General features: G+C 32.2%; 5 protein-coding genes across 5 annotated transcripts; 1 reads left to right on the forward strand and 4 right to left on the reverse strand.

Annotated features, from left to right (window-relative positions):
• Positions 1-55: 55 nt before the first annotated feature.
• Positions 56-3,045, reverse strand: elmoD (ankyrin repeat-containing protein; the record flags this gene model as incomplete). Its single annotated transcript, XM_004354796.1, has 7 exons — positions 56-588; positions 982-1,079; positions 1,155-1,206; positions 1,366-1,779; positions 1,876-2,217; positions 2,302-2,728; positions 2,827-3,045. The coding sequence occupies 7 exons, from the start codon at positions 3,043-3,045 to the stop codon at positions 56-58; spliced, it is 2,085 nt and encodes a 694-aa protein (XP_004354848.1).
• A 55-nt stretch (positions 3,046-3,100) lies between these two features.
• DFA_08987 (uncharacterized protein) lies at positions 3,101-5,555 on the reverse strand (the record flags this gene model as incomplete). Its single annotated transcript, XM_004354797.1, has 5 exons — positions 3,101-3,355; positions 3,418-3,567; positions 4,176-4,271; positions 4,721-4,841; positions 5,536-5,555. 5 exons carry the CDS (start codon positions 5,553-5,555, stop codon positions 3,101-3,103), a joined length of 642 nt encoding a protein of 213 aa, XP_004354849.1.
• Positions 5,556-7,578: 2,023 nt separating this feature from the next.
• On the forward strand, positions 7,579-9,139 carry glkA (putative protein serine/threonine kinase; the record flags this gene model as incomplete). The annotated part of the gene is made up of 4 exons (XM_004354798.1): positions 7,579-7,932; positions 8,014-8,325; positions 8,405-8,669; positions 8,757-9,139. 4 exons carry the CDS (start codon positions 7,579-7,581, stop codon positions 9,137-9,139), a joined length of 1,314 nt encoding a protein of 437 aa, XP_004354850.1.
• Positions 9,140-9,308: 169 nt separating this feature from the next.
• On the reverse strand, positions 9,309-14,033 carry DFA_08989 (WD40 repeat-containing protein; the record flags this gene model as incomplete). Its single annotated transcript, XM_004354799.1, has 7 exons — positions 9,309-9,314; positions 9,558-10,769; positions 10,926-11,589; positions 11,645-12,165; positions 12,240-12,464; positions 12,536-13,130; positions 13,210-14,033. The coding sequence occupies 7 exons, from the start codon at positions 14,031-14,033 to the stop codon at positions 9,309-9,311; spliced, it is 4,047 nt and encodes a 1,348-aa protein (XP_004354851.1).
• Positions 14,034-14,466: 433 nt separating this feature from the next.
• On the reverse strand, positions 14,467-19,151 carry DFA_08990 (uncharacterized protein; the record flags this gene model as incomplete). The annotated part of the gene is made up of 9 exons (XM_004354800.1): positions 14,467-14,548; positions 14,958-15,887; positions 15,964-16,226; positions 16,298-16,675; positions 16,747-16,973; positions 17,053-17,233; positions 17,314-17,878; positions 17,962-19,061; positions 19,116-19,151. 9 exons carry the CDS (start codon positions 19,149-19,151, stop codon positions 14,467-14,469), a joined length of 3,762 nt encoding a protein of 1,253 aa, XP_004354852.1.
• Positions 19,152-19,174: the final 23 nt, after the last annotated feature.

A 19,174-nucleotide genomic window follows, 5' to 3' on the forward strand; every position in this document is an offset into this window, starting at 1 on the left:
ATTATTATATTATTATTATTATATTATTTATATATTTTGATTGATTTACTTTTGGTTATTTTAAAGAATTTAATAATATTTTACAATTTTTAATATTCTCTGTGGCACGTTTAATATTTTCTTTGTATTTGGTATCGGTTGGCGTGATTTGGTCGACGACAATAGTTGCCTCGCTAAGACATCGCTTGATGATATCCAATTTCTGTTGGGTGGTGTATCGCGTTGAATGCGATGAGAAGCTGTTGGTCAGTCTTCCACGACCGACAATAGAACTCATGAGACTGCTGCCGGCACTGGTAGTGTGGTTTCCAGCAATACTGAGGTCAGATGGTGGACTACTCGATGGGTTATAGTCACTGCTATTGCTGTTGCTGTGGTGATGGGAGGTATAATTGTTTCGTTCCCTTCCAATTTGGATACTACTCTTATTACTTATACTAATGGGACTACTACCATAGTTTTGTAGACTTGTATGACTGTGACTATAACTATGGCTAATCGATCCATTATTTTGGTTATGATTGTTGTAGTTATAGTGATTATTATGATTATTATTATGATTGTTATTATGGTGAGATGGTGATGAAGCTGAAAAATTAGTCGGCGATGTAGGTGAGTCCATCATCAGGTATGAAGACAGTCCGATCATGCTGTTGGTGTGGCGGATGGGAGTGGTCGAGCTGCGAATCGACGGCGATGTCACACCGGGCGAAGTTGGCGGCGTGGGTGACAGCGAGCGGTTGGACGACGCCGGTGACCCCGATGTGGTCGTGTTGTTGTTGTGTGTGAGGTTGGACAAATTAGTCGACTGTGTTGATTCACGTGATATGCTCGGCCGCTTGGGCAAAGGTACCGGTTTTTTAGACAGATTGTTGTAGTTGCAGTCATCGGGCACTTTGTAGCGGTCCTTGCAAAAGCGAAGAAAGTTGATCAGCTCAATGTCGCCTTGGGCCAACCCTTCGCAAGACTCATTCGTCAAACAATTGTTCAACGAAACATCCGACCCATACTGTATCAACAATTGTATCAAATCTCTATTCTTTTGTCTAATTGATATATGTAATGAAGTTTCTCCTTTTCTAGAAAATAAATAATAAAAGAAATTAGATTAGTATCTTTTGTTATCATTAATCATTTATCTTTGTTTTACATACTTGTTAAATAGATTTGGATTTGAACCATAATGAAGAAGGGATTTAACAACTTCTTCACAATTTTTAAAACAGGCAACGTGAAGAGGGGTATCTAGCGTTTCAAGGTTCTTAATGTCAATCTCTAGACCCTTTTCAACAAAGATTTTGATGATCTTGTGAAACTCTTCAGTGATCCATTTCCTCGCACACAGGTGGTGAATGGGCAACATACCATTCTTGGCCTGTGTCGTAAGGGAGATACCAGGTGTAGCGAGAATCAATTCGATCATTTGTGTGGTGCTGTTTGCACATGCCAAGTTGAGAGGTGTCATTCCATTGGCATTGGTGATGTTGAGCATATTGACATTGCTGAGGTAATGTGATACAATATCATATTGCAGACTACAAATAGCTACATGGATTGCCGTATTTCCTCCATTCTCACCACCGCCGGCGGGTGACGATGATGCCGAAGACGAATAGATCGAATCAGTATTATTATTGTATGTCATACTAGCACAAGAATTGGTTGTATAACTATAACTACTTCCACTACTATTTGTTAATCCATTTTCATCATCAACAGTTACTCTTGTTGCCAATAAATCATGTTGTGAATCAACACTTCTATTTATATAATCAAATGCTAAAATAGAAATAGAAATAGAAAACAAAAATGGTCAATAAAAAAAATACATCAATATCTTTTTTTCATTATTTTTGTTTTCTCCATTTTACGTACATTTTCTATCTTCATTAAAACTTTTAGATTGTCTACCTTGAGAACTTTTTTTAGTTGGACCTTGTTGAGGACTATCCATAAAAACCTTTTTCAAATCAACCAATTTCTTGATGACATAGTTGTTTGATTTGAATTCTTGGATGGTCGATGATTTGATCAAGGATTCTGTGATTTGATTCTTTAAAAATACGATCACCTTTTTAAAGTCCATATACTTTGCATTTCCTTCATCCCAAACCATTGCAAATATTTCAATTACTACACAATATATTTGTTCCAAAGAGTTTTTAGATTCAAACAACATTGGATAAATTACAATTTGGTCATTTGTTAAATCTTGTGCTAAATAGAAAGAAAATAAAAAAAAAGATTAATTAGTTTATATTATTATGTTTTGTTATTTGTTGTTGTTTTGATTTTTCATACTATTAGTAGGAGGTTTCATTAGTTCTAGTAGCATACTAGTAATATGAATACCACAAACTGCAAGTGGATAATAACGATCGCTTGAAATATTTTGAGGTAGAGATTGTTGTTGGAAAGCCAAATGTTTAAAAGTGTCTGTATGGTACTCGGCAAAGTATAGTAGGTGTTTGAGACCGGCTATTCCCATTCCTCTAAAGTCTGTAGATGGATCTTTTCCCTGAAACCCAATCAATTTCCATCTTTCATCGACTGGCTTGAAAACCTCACATGGGAACATCAATTCCCATAATCGTTCTAATAATTTTTCGTGTGTTGGATCTTCTTTACTGTACATTGTAGTCGAATCGTGAAATATAGCTTGTAATTTAAGTATTTGTAATTTCAAAATTTGTTGTTTAAAATAATTATCTGTTGATCCTAATGTTGCCTAAATAATATATAAATTAAAAAAGGTATTAATAAATGGATAGATTAAATTGATTGATTTTCTTTTCTATTTAGCACAAGATTTAACAAATGACTTGCCTTTAAAGTTAAAGATAAATTAAAATCTTCTAAATAATCTAAAATTTCAACAGGATTATTTGAATATGAAATGATAGAGTTGATAAGTGTTAGAGAACATGTTTGAGTATTGATATCGTTGTTCTTTAAGTTATTGATGATATTGGTATATATGGCAGATTCATTTTTTGTTTTAATTGAATCTATCAATAGTCCATATCCATGTGAATGATTTGCCATTTTATTCTAGAAAATAATAAATAAAAAGAAGTTAAAGTATTAATAATTATTATTATTATTCTATTTTTGTTTGACATACCGCTATTTTTAAAGCAGGATTACTAATATTAATACTATTATGATCAAAAAGAGTAACTATTTTTTCAACAATTTTGATTGATAGCTGTGACCAATCAAATTCAGGAGACTTTAAAATTAATTCAAAAACACCCAATGAATAGGAAAGAGTATTTCCTACTTGATCCATAATGATTGATTGTAAAATATTTAATCCTCCTTTTCTTAAAAATTCCCCTGTAAATGTTGTATGCTTAAATAAAGAGGTAAAGTTAGTATTAGAGTTTAGTCAGTTGTCTCTTGATATCATCATACTTTTAAATGATTTTTCAATTCCATTAAACCTTTTTTAATCAATGTGTCACTATTTAAAAACTCCATGACCAAGTCTACTTGATAGATTGGTGCCAACATTAATTCTACTCTTTCATTATCTGATAATTGAATTTCTGATTCATTTAATACCTATAATCAAAAATTTTGTTTGTTTGTTTGTTTGTCAGTCATTCATTCTACCAACCATCCTTTTTGTTCATTTATCATCATACCTCATCAGAGAGAAAATAATTCTTTTCTTTAACATATAAAACATATCTTGATGGGGAATCTTCAATCTTGAATATTTGACATATAACATCCAACTGTGTAACCATCTTGACTCCTTTTAATAAATAATAATCTGCTGCGAGTTCGTTCCATTTTATAACTATTTTCATGTCTTGATTTCTTTTTTTTGATTTGACCTAGACTAGACTATTATTATTATCTCTGCTGCTTTAATTAATGATTAAATGATACTATATACTAAATATAAATATATATATATATATGTAGTAGCATAACAACAATGTTGTAAGTTTTAATGTCCTCCCAGCAACAACAACAACAACAAAACAATATAACTATAAATAATAATTGGTTGGATAGATAGTAAACTATAACTATAATATAATATTGACTAATTTAATTTATCTTTCTTTCTTTATCTCTTAATCAAAAGATTTTAATATTGGTTGGTTGGTTGTTTGGTTGGTTGGTTTGTTGGTATGCAGCAGTAAGCAGCAGCAAAGTACAAATGCTGATGATGTTGATGTTAATGTTGGTGATGTTAATGTTGATGATGATGAGGTTGTTGGTTGATCACCAAGTTCCCTTCCTCTAATAGTAGACTTTTTAATAATAATAATAATAATATTATTATTATTATTCTCTATCTTTATCTCTACCAGTCTACCGCGCGCTCTCTATCTATCTCTCTCTTTATTTATGGATGCGAAAATATTTCTTCTCTCATCAGTAAAAAGTTTAACATAACAATGTGAAGAGGGAGGGAGAGAGAGAGAGAGATAAAAGAAGAGAAAGAGGAGGGTAAAGAGTGATAGAGTAGTTGAATAGAGTGAGCGTGAGTGTTGGAAAAACTTACTTGATCCACTTCTCACTCACTCACTCGCCCATCCATCCATCCATCCATCCATCTATCATCCATTTAACACGCATACCAAAATATTAATGTGGAAAAAGAAACCCTACCCACTCTCTGTCTCTCTCATCTCACTCACTTCAACCCTAACCCTAAACCCACACATATTAAAGGCAACACACATACACACACTCACACAGACAGACCTAAACAAATACCTTTGGATGAGATCGGGGTCTCGTCAGAATGATGATGATGATCCTCTTCCTCACAGACAATGTAAACCTGAGCAACCATCCATTTCTTTGGTAAAAATGGACTAGTTTAAAAAAAAAAACAAAAAGAGAGATGGAAATTCATTTCATTGGTCGATTGCCAAAAATGGAACTATTCATTCAGTTTGGGTTTTGATTGGTACCTCTGACCTTTTTTTTAAAAATGTCAATGATTGGAAGAGACAGAGTCAAACCAACCCAACCAAGTTGCTGATGGGAGAGGTTGATTAAATTATAGACGGACAGACACAAGACACAGACAGACAGAGAGAGTGTTAACTTTTTATATGCGACCCAACAACAATATTAAATCGATCCCACCACTATACAAGCTATAGCTCTCTGCCTTCCCCCCCCCCCCCCCCCACTCTCACTCGCGTTAACAAAGAAAGAAAAGACGACTGTCAACTTCTCATCATCCTCCTCCTCCTCTTTTTTTTTATTATTATTATATTCAATCAGGGACAATATTTTTAGAAATTATTTTATTATTATTATATTATATTTTATTAAATTCTATTTTATTTTATTGTATTTATTATTAACTTAACCATCATCCAATCTTTAGCGATCGCTTTAACAAAAAGGGGGGTTGGAGACTCAAAACTCAAAGCATATATATAATTTTATTTATTTATTGGATTCCCACTACTACTTCATCTTCTTCATCTTTTTATTCAACATACAAATACAACACAAACAAATATTAAATAGTTTGATAAAATATTAGATAGATACATAGATAGATAGATAGACATTTATTTACAAGAGAGAGAATAGATTAGAATACTTAATGGATTATCACCGTTACCATAATAATACTTTATTTAATTCAACTACAACTACTAGTACCACTGGAGGCTGTAATACAACTACTTTAAAAATAGAATCGATTGTTGTTCAGCAGTGTAAACAACAACATCAAAAACTATTGACCTCTTTGTCACATTCAAAGATATTGGAGGAACAAGAACAGGAAATAATAATCCAACAACAACAACAGCTCGAGGAAGAAAAGGAACAAGATTCCAAAAAGAAAAAGTGAGTGATACCCAAAAACAACAACAATAGGAACAACAACAACAACATTGATTCTGGAATATAACAACTCAACATATATATCTAGATTCAATCATTTTTCATCTTTACAACTATTTTTTTGTTTTTGTTTTTTTTTATTGTTTTACAAAATCAATCGCCAAATCAATCAATCAATACTTTTCTTGTATAATCATGATTTTCTAAATTAATCTTGGTTTATTTTTAAACAATTACTTTTAACCATTTTTGGTGGTTTTGTATTTTATTAAATGACCATCATCATCATCTTTTAAATCTTTATGTGTTTTGGTTATTTTAAATTATATTGTTGATGTTTTGGTTAATATTAGTGTTTATTTTGTGGGTGGGTGTTTATATGGTATTGACTGTCATTTGATTTTGTTGTTGTTGGCAGGTTGCCAGTCTGACCAATAAAAAACAAATCAAAACAAAAAAAACCATGCATCTAACGATGATGGTTCAAGTTACTGTTGTATATCTGTAAGGGAAAAGAATTCCTATCACTATCGAGAGCATTCTCCCCTCGATCACCCACAACCACCAAATATCACCACACACCCACTACACACAATTGCATATAAAGAAAAAATGTGGTGTGTTTGTTTTTCAATTTCAAATCAAGTGCAACCAAAATAAAAAAAACAATCATCATCATCACCACCAACAACAACAACAACACAACAACTACAACAACAAGAACAACAGCAGCAACAACAACAACAGCAACACAACATCAAAAAAGCAGCAGAAGGAGGAGCAAAACACCGCGCAGTTATAGTATTGACAAATGAAGAGGATGTTGTCAAATTGGTCAATACAATTGTAGGTGTGGGGGGTGTTGGATGCTTTTGGTGATTTATTATTTTATTTTTTTTATATATGTGATTACCATATACCACATTGTGTTTTTATTCATTCCATGACTATTATTATATGGACAGCATATATTGTCACCATTTTTTATAAATAGTACTTCTACCTCTCTCTCTCTCTCTCTCTCTACCTCTCTCTCACTCTCTGTGTGCGTGTGTGTTGATTTTCTTTTCTTTTCTTTTCTTTTCTTTTCTCCTCTCTTACTACTGCTTGCTGCTGCTGCATCGATACTACATCTTCTTACTTTTTGTTGTGCGACACACTCACTCTCTCTTTTTCTCTATTCTTTATATCCTGATTTATTTATTATTTATTTATTTATCGCACCCAGCAAACATTTCTTTTTAGTTTTGACACCTTATATTAACCATATCATCCCTCTGGTCAGCTCCCTCTTGAATTATTTTTATCGATTAGAACAGTTTTGCCAACGCGCATACAGTAATAATATTAAACCAGACAACAACAACAATACTAGTAGTAGTAGTGGTGGTGGTAGTGGCGATACGATACACAAGATACATCTAGACTTTCTCATCGGGTAGGAATTATGAATACACTATACTCCCTATCATATTCACACCCATTCTACTTTAAACAATCGCGATTTTCCATTTAAACTAAAAGTGATCCACCTTTCTCCATTTAAATACCATTTTCCTTTTTTTTTTTCTTATGCATATTTTATTTTTAACTTGTTTATTTAAACAAAAAAAAAAAAATAATATCCCCAATTCATCACTATAGTCCTCTTCTTTATAATAATAATAATTAATAATAATCTTAATATTAACAAAATATTATTTTAAATACCAATATTTATTTATTTATTTATTTTTTTAAAAAATGTTCAACAGAGCGTCTATCATGACCATTCCAGATACAATGAAGGGTACAACACAAAATGAAACTATTGGAGAAAAGAAGGAGTATCTTCACTTGAAGGAAAATACCAACAACCCAACATCGATCCATGGAAAGAGCATTCCATACGAAATTTTAAGAATTGTTGGACAAGGAACATTTGGAAAGGTTTATGAAGCCAAAAACATTGAAAACAAAAGAGTGGCAATCAAAAAGGTGGAAAAATCAACTCATTTCATCTCGAGAGAATATGATATCCTTAGAATTATCAATCACCCCAATTGTTTGAAGATTTTAGATATGTACTTCACCTCTGAAGACAACAAAAGAATGCAAGTATGTAAAATACATAAAAAAAGAATTTAAAAAATATTTCAATTAACATTTAAATATTAACGCTTTTTATTTAATATTTAGAATTTGGTATTTGATTTTATTCCTTATACATTGGCTACCCTATTGAAAAAGAAATACCTTTCAATCAATTTTGTTAAAGTTCTATTCTATCAATTATGTCTGGCCATTAAACATATCCATTCCAAAAATATTTGTCACAGAGACATCACTCCAAACAATATCCTTTTGAACATCAAGGGTGAATTGGTACTCGCTGATTTTGGTAGTGCCAAAATACTTGAAGCAAATCATACCAGTATGTCTTATATTTGTTCTCGTTACTACAGAGCTCCTGAATTATTGGTTGGTTGTGCAAATTATACAACAAAAATTGTAAGTCAAAAACAAAAAAAAAAACAAATCAATTATTTATATTCTAATAATCTTTATTTTTTTTATTTTATTTTTTTAGGATATTTGGTCAATTGGTTGTATTTTGGCCGAAATGTTACTTGGAAAACCAATTTTCCCAGGTACAAATTCAATGGATCAATTGATTCGTATTTCCGAAATCTTGGGTAATCCATCACAAGAAGATTGGGAGGCAATGAGACCAAACAAGGCTCAAATGCCACCAGGAACTCCCAATAGAAAATTAGATGAAACTTTCTCTAGAATCGAAGACAAGGAAGTTATTGATTTATTATCAAAAATATTTTTATTTGATCCAACAAAGAGTATGTAATATTAAATTTAATGAATCAAATATAAAAAGATTACTAATTGTTTTGTTTTAATTTCTTTTTTTCTTTTATTTTTTAAAGGAGCATCTATTGATGATATTTTAGCTCATCCATTCTTGCATGGTGTCAATTTGGCCAATTTGGAACAATTTGATGAAATGAAATGTTTCACAAAGGCTCCAACTTCGTCAACATCTACTTCATCGTCATCCACTGCATCAAACAACACTGGGAACCTTGCCAATAGTACTGCCCCATCTTCATCGAGCAGCACCGCATCGGCTCACACCAACAAGGAAAACATGCTCTCGAGAATGTCAAGTGTTGTCACTAGTAGCACAAACTTGACAAATAACATCAGTCTAAACACAAGTTCTAGCGGAACCAACAAATCAAATACTAATTTATCAACCAGTAACAACGCTGTTATTGGACAACCACCCCTTACCATCAACACTACATAAATCGTACAATAATAATAACAAAAATTAAAAAAAGTTGGACAAGGATATATGTGAATCCAACAATAACAATAACAACAAAGAATATATTATATTAATCACAACAATGGGGGTTAAAAAAAACAAAGAAACAAAAAACAAAAAAGGGGATAACATAATCATTGGGGAAAATCTAAAACTAAATAATAATAAAAACATTATTATTTGAAAATAACCTTTTGAATTTAAAAATAGTCTTAATTGTATAAATGTTTCGAGTGTTGAAAAATTATCAAGTTTGATTTATAAATTAATTTATTCTATGTCTGTCTGTCTATTTTCTTTTTTTCTTTTTTTTTCTCTTTTATCTAAAATCCCAAAGATGAGATATACCATTGTTAAATAGAACCATTACATTATAATTTGTCATTTGAATAGATACTACATTTGTTTTGGGTGGGTTCCATAGTTGTCCGATGGGTTTGGATAGATTACGAGGATCATAGTAGGAGAGATTGGATTTGGTGGCGCAAAGGACACGAGTAGTAGAGGTGTAGACACGACGCACAGGCTCGGTTGTCACGATACGTTTGACATAATAGGGACCTCCTCTTTCGTCGTAAAATTTAACTGTACAATCTTTACTCGATGCCACTACGATATCTTCATCGTCCAATACGTTGAGACTGGTGATTTTGTCAGTGTGACCCAAAAAGGTCAACACCTTGGATGCAGTGTTGATATCATACAGGTCGATAGGTCCACTGAATCCACCCACTCCAAGTCTACTCATGTTGAGATCGATTGCAGCAATCTCCTCGCCGCCTCTATCAAACGATCTGAGGTACTTTCCATCGGAGCAACTAAACAAGTCAACGACAGTGTCATGGTCGTCGTTATTGTCTTGACAACTATTATAGTGTAGTGCTACGAGTTCTCCACTCTTACTATTACTGCATCCAACTACGTCCCAGGCTGGATACTGTATTTTTGGATTAATCAAAGTTATATATTTTGGTTGTTGTAAGTGATCGGTGTTGCTATTGTTATTAAAGTCGCTATTATTGTGTGATGATTGTTGTTCCATATCCTCCTCCATTAAATCATCAATTGATGTCAATGGTGGTTTTGAATGATTCGTATCAATCTTGTACAATCTTCTATTGGCACATAAAGAAGTTAAAATTCCTCTTTCATTTAACCATAACTTTAAAGAATTGTTTGTTGAGTCTCCCATTTCTATATCATCTTGACCATTATCAATACTATTATTATCAATATTATTAATTTCCTTTTCAAAATTTAATCTTTTAAACATTTTATCTGGAATGTTTTCATAAATATTTGCCTGAATAAAGTTATTTTGATCAGTCGCAAAATAAGCTTTACTGTGATGTAAAAGACACGAAGAGATGGAATCTGATCGTGATTTTGGATAGATTGTAACCAATGAAGGATAGATACGATATGAACAGATGGTTACAGATGATAGAGGAATGGGATCTCTGTCGAGTGCCGATTTGTTGTTTGGATAGTAATTGAGACCATTGTTTTGCGGTTGGGTGTCTGTACATAGGCTCCACAAGGCTTCAGTTCTAATTTTGCAAAGAAATTTTTTCTTCCAAGCAGTAGGAATCGACTCAAACATGGTTTCCTTTGAGAGAAAATAGGATGATGTTGGGTCTTTGAGCGTAGATATGTTGGGAAACTCTGTCTTTCGATAGTCGTTCCATAGTGAGGAAAAAGTGCGTGGTGCAATGAGACGATCCAACTTGTTTGGTTTGAAGCAACATTTTCCAAAACTACAAACAAATACAGGGTACCATAGGCTGTCAGACTCTGAAACCATTTTGAAATATTTACAAGTACGCGATAGTCTACATAGCACGACATCCCCAAGAAATGAAAAAATATGATGTAACAATTCTTGTGGAAGCATGAGTATATATGGTTCAGAGTCAATAGAAGTAGTAGTAGTAGTAGTAGTAGATGTTGTTGTTGTTGTTGTCGAGGTGTTGTTGTTGTTGTTGTTGTTGTTGGTTATTGCCGTATTGGATAATTCATCAATCATATTATTATTAATATTATTATTATTGTTTAAACTAAAACCATCCAATGGCTTGCGTAAAAATAATTCTCCCATATTCTCTTGAGTTGGTTTCCAATAATGATTGGTTGGGAAAAAAGGTGGCAAGAGAAAAGAATCTGGTCGGTGAGAATCTAGGAATGATGGTTGACTGTTATTATTATTATTGTTGATCATAGATATATCTCCTCCAATACTACAAACACTAGCTTTTCTACTATCTATAGTCATTGTAGTGTAGGTAGAGGAGAATGAACTTGATGATCTATCGGTTTGTTTTGTTTCGTGCGTCTCTTTTGTTCTCTTGCGTGTAGTTGGTGTGCCAATCATGTTGACATCGTTCATGTCCTCGTGACCAATCGTAGATGCAGAGTTTGTTCTCTTGAAGCTTGATTTTTTGTTTCTCTAGGTTGGCAATCATCATGTCATCCTGGTCGTCATACCGTGTTGGCAATTCGGCAAGTGGAGCAAGTTCCAAACTTTCATCAATCGTCAAAACCTTTAGATTCTCTAAAAATTCCGTCGACATTTGGAAATAAACTCCTTCAATCATTGTCTCAAACATTTGAACAATACTAAAATAGTAAAAATCCTTTGTTTGTCTATTGCCTCCGCTACTTCCACCACTGCTACTTCCATTATCGTTGTGTTGAGATGATGGTGGTAAAAGTGGTTGTTGACTTTGAGAGGAATTTGAACCTACAGATGAAGTGGATGATGCCAAGTTGGGTGAAGTGGCCATTGGTGACAATTGTGGTGGTGGTGGTTTTGATTTACTCTTTTCAGAACCTCCTAAAAATGATTTGATAGTCTTTCCAATTTGTTTTTCTTTGGACATGTTACTATAAATCTCCAACTTGTCCAACCAATTATTTTTATAAACAAGAAAGTATATATCTATTGCTGATAGTCCCTGGACTGTTTTTCTAATTAAATAAAAACATATATCTCCATTTTCTCTTTCCTAATAAAATAAAATTAAAATTAATAATTAATTCTATTTTCTTTTTCTTTTTGATTTTCTTTTTTAATATTTACTTCAATAGCAAATGGTTTACCATCTGAATAACCAAAATATCTTAAACATTGTAATTCAAAACTAGGAACATTATAATGAAGTTTCTTTGACATTGATCCACCTCCACCTGAAACGATGACCCCACGGTCAGCATGTCTTATAGTATGTACAAATTTATCCCAATTTATATAATTTTCTATCAATAATAAACTTAGTTTATCAATTGTACAATCATATTCTAAACTCTAATAAATTAAAAAACAAATTAATATCTTTTTCTTTTTTTCATTCTTTTTCTTTTTTGTTTTTTACTTACAGTTTTAATGAAAATTAGTTTTCTATCATTTAAAGTATGATTAAAATTATATTGAACAGTATATAGTTTTGAATTGGGATTGGAAGCAAGAGTTTTCCAATTAGTGTTGGTAGCTCTTTGAAGGATGAGTGTAACCCAATCATTTGGAGGATTTGTAAAGTCAATAGTAATCTTTACACGTTTCTTTGCATCCTTTGATTGATGTGCCAATTTTTTACGGTTGATGCTATAGTGATGTGAACTCGAACCAGACAACAATTGTGATAGTCCTTGTTTACCAGAATCCGATTTTGATTGAATCTCTTTTAATTTTGATCGAATAAAGAGTAACTTAAAGTAGGCATTCAACAGTGGAAACTTTGGAAACATTGGTAATACAAAAATCTCTGCAATTGAAGAAGTGTCTCTTGCAAAATCAAAATTACATACATGTGTACAATGTGACGTTTTACCATCTCCAATAGGTTCGTACAACCAAGCCAACATTGAACATCCAGCCTTAAAATAAGATGGATGTGGTGGTGTTCCACTAAAATCGACTGTACATCCAACTGTAATAAATGTTTTTGGTCTTGTTGGATGTGGTCCTGAAACTCTAAAACAAAAATAACCAAAAAAAAAAATATTAGAGAAAGTTTAATATATTTATATTATATTATCTTTTGACGACATACTGAATCATTGTAGCTTCTCTTGATTTTACCCAAATCATTTTGTTTGTTGTCATTCTAAGTAATATGACATCATAGTCAGAGTAAGGGATGTTATGTTTTTTGGCACGTGTTTTATCGTTACAAGTGTAATAGTAGAGTAGGTCGTAGTCATCGAGAAACTTGTCATATTGGTATCGACATTGCCAATCACGGGTATAGGCCGTTCCGACAATGGGAGGACATTGAACGTTGAGTCGGGCAAGACAATTGCTAGAGGTGATATTACTGCTTGGTCGTGTTGACAATTGAACGTCCTTTTTATCGAGATACAACTTCCATTCCTTTCTTGATATCTCGATTTCAAAGTCTTCAATGAGTCGTTGGGCAATACGATCATAGATCACCCTCAGTTCTCGTAATTGTTCATCGCTCCATTTCGTATGGTTCACAATACTGTTGTTTTTCATTTCGATATTTTTAAGTAACACGTTTGACAAGAGCGACGAATTCGGCAATAGCGAAGGTAAAGGCAATAACTCGGCGGGGGCCGTCTGTCCAAGTAGAGGCGAGGTCGGTGGCGTCGACGTTGAAACCGACGAAGATGGTGATAATGGTGGTAACTCTCGATCATGACCTTGTAGATAATAGTTTTGTTGATTATTATAATATAATGATGTTGGTGTTGTTGATGTCGTAGTCGATGTCGTTGTCGTTGTCGTTGTCGATGTTGTTGATGTCGTCGTTGTCGTATTATTATTATTATTATGTATCTGTTGTTGTTGTAGTTGTTGTAGTTGTGACGGCGGGATGGTGCGTTGGTCTGTAAAAGAAGTGTAAGATGACATTCTAGAATATGTAACTGTAGTATCTCTTTCTCTCTCTCTCTCTCTCTCTCTCTGAGTGTGTTGTGCTAATAGCGTATCACGACGATGGCTACACTACTGCAACACTGCAACACTACTTTTTTGAGTTCTGTATGCTGTGCTGTGCTGTGCTGTGTACTCTGTCTTTGTCGTCTCGAGATGATATCCACAACAAACAAACAAACTATCAATTCAATTGGTTCGCGATATATATATATATAAGGTTGTCTAATTCATAATGGTGAATTTAAATATATAAAATATTAAAAACCTATAACTATGAATTCTATTGGTTGTTGTGGGGGGTGGTGCAGTTGGGGGTTTTGGATTATTACTGCTATATTATGTTTTGTCTTTTGTCTTTTGTTTTTTTTTAATATTATTATTATTATTATTCTAGTAGGAAGGAAAGAGATTATAGAGGAGAGGATGAGGGAGGGGGTAATAATGTGTCAAGTGTTGCATTCATTAGTCCAGATGTTGGACATGCCCTAGCTCTCAACTTTAAAGTTCAATAATATGAAAAATCTATTTATATATATTTAATTTCATTTTCTCCAATAACAGTTCACCGCTTTGTTTTACTTCGACGAATTGATTTAGTTTTTTTGCTGAAACAGAACATGTCAAAATCCAGTTTTTTGTCGTTGTCATCCTTGACACAGAGCCACGAGACGAGTTTGTGTCTCACAATGCAACCCTTTAGACAAAGCAAACAGTCCGATCACAGGGTGCGAATTTCTCATGAATCGTCGATCCACATGGTTTCCTTTTGGTTTATGAAATTGTTTCAAACAAAAAAGTTTATTTACATAATGTGAGCGAGGACATTCATCAAGCTCTTCCTCTTCAATCATTAAATTGGTCATATGAATTTTTTTTTAATCAACCGATATTTTTTTTTACATCAACATACAATTCTTATTAGATCTGTTATTATTATTATTATTATTATTTGATTTTGTTTCTTCTTCTTCTTCTTCTTCTTGTTCTTGTTCTTGTTCTTGTTCCTCTTCTTCACTTGTCATATTCTCTTGTGGAACATTTGTGTTTTTGGATTTCTTGTATGGACTTGGTTGTTGTATTTGTTGTGGTTGAACATAAGTTCTACTTGGTTGGTCATATGGATATACTTTTGTTGTTGTTGTTGTTGTTGTAGTAGTTGTAGTAGTTGTAGTAGTTGAATCGTTATCATCAAAAAGATCATCTTGTTTTCTTTTTGGTGATTTGGTTGGTGTTTTTGGAGCTTCAGCTTGATCAACTGATACATCTTGATCATTCATAATTGGTGAAGAAACTTGGTCATCAACTGGTTCTTGACCATTTTGTTCCGGTTCAACTTCTACTCTTGGTCTTTCTTCTTGTGCCATTGATGTATCTCCTTGATTTTGGTGACCTTGATCATCGTTACCGTTGTTGGCGTGATTGTCTTTGGGCATTTCAGGAGGAAGATCCGATCTATTATTTTCCAAATATTGTTCAAATTGCAAGAGCTCATCATTGATAGCTTCTTGATCGACAGTTTTTTCGGCCAGATGAGAAGAATTGACAAATTGGTTGACACTTTCTTCAAAATCTTTGAGTACGTCCTTTGCACGTTTTGGAAATGGGAATGGTTTGATTTCAATGATGAATTGCTTGACTTTGAGCAAGTTGGCAGTGTCTTCTGGAAGAAATCCTTTAAAGAATCGAAGACAAAAACATAAATACTCTGTACAATCATTCTTTGACTTTTGCTTGTTTTCTTGGTTTCTCTTGGAATGACTCCAAATAGTCATTAATAAATTCAAAAGTATTTTGTCTCTTAAACTCTTTATAACTTTCATTCTTGTTTTCCTAAAAAAAAAAGAATCAAATGGTTAGGGTATATTGTTGATGATTCTCTCTCTCTCTTTTGTTTGTTTCAACTTACTGATCTTCTGTTGTAGGTTTAATATAATCTAAAAACTTTGATACAACTCTTTCAAGTACTTCTTTTCTTTCACTTTTCTGACAACTATAATAAGAGAGGAAGTATTCCAATGTAGGACCAAAAGATTTAACAAACATTTCCATATGAATTCTTTTTTGATGGATAAAGTGACGAAGGAATAAATCTATTATTTGTTTACTTTGATTTAATGGTGATTGTGATGAAAACTTTGTATATAATGGAATTTGTAATTTATCAAATGTCTACATTAAATAAAAATAAATATCATTAGTCTATTTAATAATTAATATGTTTTTTTTTATAATTTACCAACCTTTTGATCAAAAATATGAGAATTAAAAAATAATTTACAAACTCCTTCAATACATTTAAGTTGGAGTTTTTGATTGGAGGGGAAAAAGTTATGTTTTTGAATTGCCATTGTGAATTTGGAACAGAATTCTTGATGATATTTTGGTGGCTTTGATAAAATGACATCAAAACAAGTTTTAAGAGTAGATGATTTTACAATTTCCACATCAGTATCTAGTATTTTTAACAATAATGCATAACCTATATCTGCCAGTTTATGTTGTACATCTAAAATTGAAAGTAGTCCAAAACATCGTACACCCTTTTTTCTAACTTGTGGATCACCATTTGCAATCCAATCTTTGAGAATTGAAATTTCAAAACTAAGTAACATTTCATCCTAAAGTAAATTTTATAGATCGATATTAGTATTAAATAAATATTAATCACTTTGTTTATGTGTGTACATACTGGAATATTACTATATTCCAATAGATCTGTTAAAACTGTTAAAATATGAAGTTGTTGCATTGGCTCTGAAACATTTGGTGGTCTTTCTTCATCTCTAATGTTTGATATTATATAAATAACCATTTCTTCTCTCCAAATTGATTCTCTACCAGTATAAATTTTTCTAAGTGCTTGTAATAATATTCTTTTATCTTTTAATTCATATTCAAATGATGTTAATACATTTCCTATAGTAAAATCAAATAAAAATAAATAATTAGTTAAGAATAATAACAACCTTTTTAAATTTCTTTTGTTAATAATTACTAAATAATTCTTCAAATTTTGAAAGTTTTAAATCTTCAATATCAGCATGACAAAGAATCAAACAAAGTTGACCAAATATAAAATGTTTGTTTTGATAAGATTCTAATAATTCCCAAAATAATTTTCCACTTGGCATGATTTTATCAATTTTATATTCATATTCTTCATCTTTGTGTTCTGCCTAAATGATTTAAAAAAAAAAAAAAAAAAAAGATAAGTAAATAATATTTCTAAATTATTATTATATTATTTTTTACATACCTTTTCATCTTGTTCAAATAAATAATCCATATAAACTCTCCAAGAGAATATAATTTCGGGTGTTAATTGATCTTTTTGTTCTGCAATCTCGATAAATTTACATAAAGAAAACTTTTTAAGATCAAACAATGTACGAATTACATTTTCACATTGTTCTTGATGATTCTCTACATCTAAAAGTTTTAAAAACGATTCAAAGTAATTTTCTTTTGGACCTTGTAAAGTATTGTTTTCCGATTGACCATCTTGATTTCCATTTTCATCAGGTTTGTCTATTTCTTTTTCTTTTTCTTTTTCCTTTTCCTTTTCTTCTTTAGGTTCCAACCATCTCAATAAAGTATTTTTACAAGACTCTTTAACCTTTGTTTCCTTGTCTCTTAATCCACGATGTATAATTGTAATTCGATCATTGGCAGATGCGATTAGCTTCAACTTGCATTTGACTCCCAAAAATTTAAAAACATTTTCTCTAACCGTTTTATCCTTGTCCATAGTTCTTTCTAAAATCGGTGGTAATATTCCCTTTGATATATTCATTGTCTCTAATACTTCTGATCTAACCATTCTAAAAATTAAAATAAATCGATTAATAAATAAATAAATAAATAAATTATATTATATTATATTTTCTATTTCTTCTTTACTTACTCTGATGGATCAAAAGAGAGAATGGAAAGAAACTTTCGAGTGATTGGATCATTTTCTCTTGGAAATTGGATTTTGACAGATGCACCAACAGCTTCTTTTCTTACCAATGGTGATTTATCATTGAGACGACGGACAGCTGATTTTGTAAGTGCATCGTATAAGTTTTCGTCGATTTGTAACTCTGCTTTGCCAAAAACACATAAAATAGTTTTGACCAATTGACATGAACGATATCTGACAGTTTTGTCCTTTGATTCCATTGAAATAATTAATCGACGCAATAAGATATGAGTGAATGAATGCACCTCAAAATCAAACAGTATATCCTTTTCCTCTCGTGCCTCGTCTAGTTTGTACAGTTCTTGAGCCAAATCAGCGATAAAGGAAAAGAATACGGCAACACTAGGTGAACCATCAAGGACCAATGAGCTGTCAATCAATGTCACCATCTCTTTATATCGTTGTTCTCTATTTTCATATGTCAATCGTTTATCCATTTCTAGAATCAATTTCTTTTGTGATGAATGATAGGTAGTTGCTTTTTGTGCCTTTGTAAATATATCCCTAATTACATCAATTATAGTTCTTGGTTTTGGTTGATCATTATTATCATTATTATTATTATTATCATTATTATCATTATTATTATTGTTATTGGTTGGTGATGTTGTTGGTGATGGCGATTTTGTAGTAGGAGCTGCTTTTTTTGAAGAAGCAGGAGTTTTCCTTGCAGATTGTTTGGCTGGTTTAGGAGGAGGTGTTGATATTCTACTACTACTAGGTCCCTTTTTCTTCTTTGATGAAGGTTGATATTCTTCACCCGATGACATGTCTATATCAGATGAATCTGATGATTCTGATTCAGATTCTGATACTTCTGATTCTTCTTGACTACTTGATTGTGAATCGTCTTCTATTGATATAACTTTAGATGGAGGAGGACGAGGAGGTGTCTTGTTTTTATTATTATTATTCTTCTTCTTTTTATTTTTATCTGTCTCTATTACTTCCTCTTCATCATCGTCATCATCTGAAGATGAAGAAGATGAGTCTATGATTATTGCTGTTGCTTTCTCCTCATTGGCAATCTGTCTCCTTGTCTTTATCATTATTATTATTATTCTTAGTATTGGTTTTTATTAATAAATATTTACAACTCTCTTTTTTGCTGGTGTCGGACCATCTTGCATAATTGATTTCTGCGATTACCACC

Source organism: Cavenderia fasciculata, assembly GCF_000203815.1.
Source record: "Cavenderia fasciculata unplaced genomic scaffold Scf_EU5ZYIE01BBABR-5, whole genome shotgun sequence".
In the NCBI taxonomy this organism is placed as follows: Eukaryota; Evosea; class Eumycetozoa; order Acytosteliales; family Cavenderiaceae; genus Cavenderia; species Cavenderia fasciculata.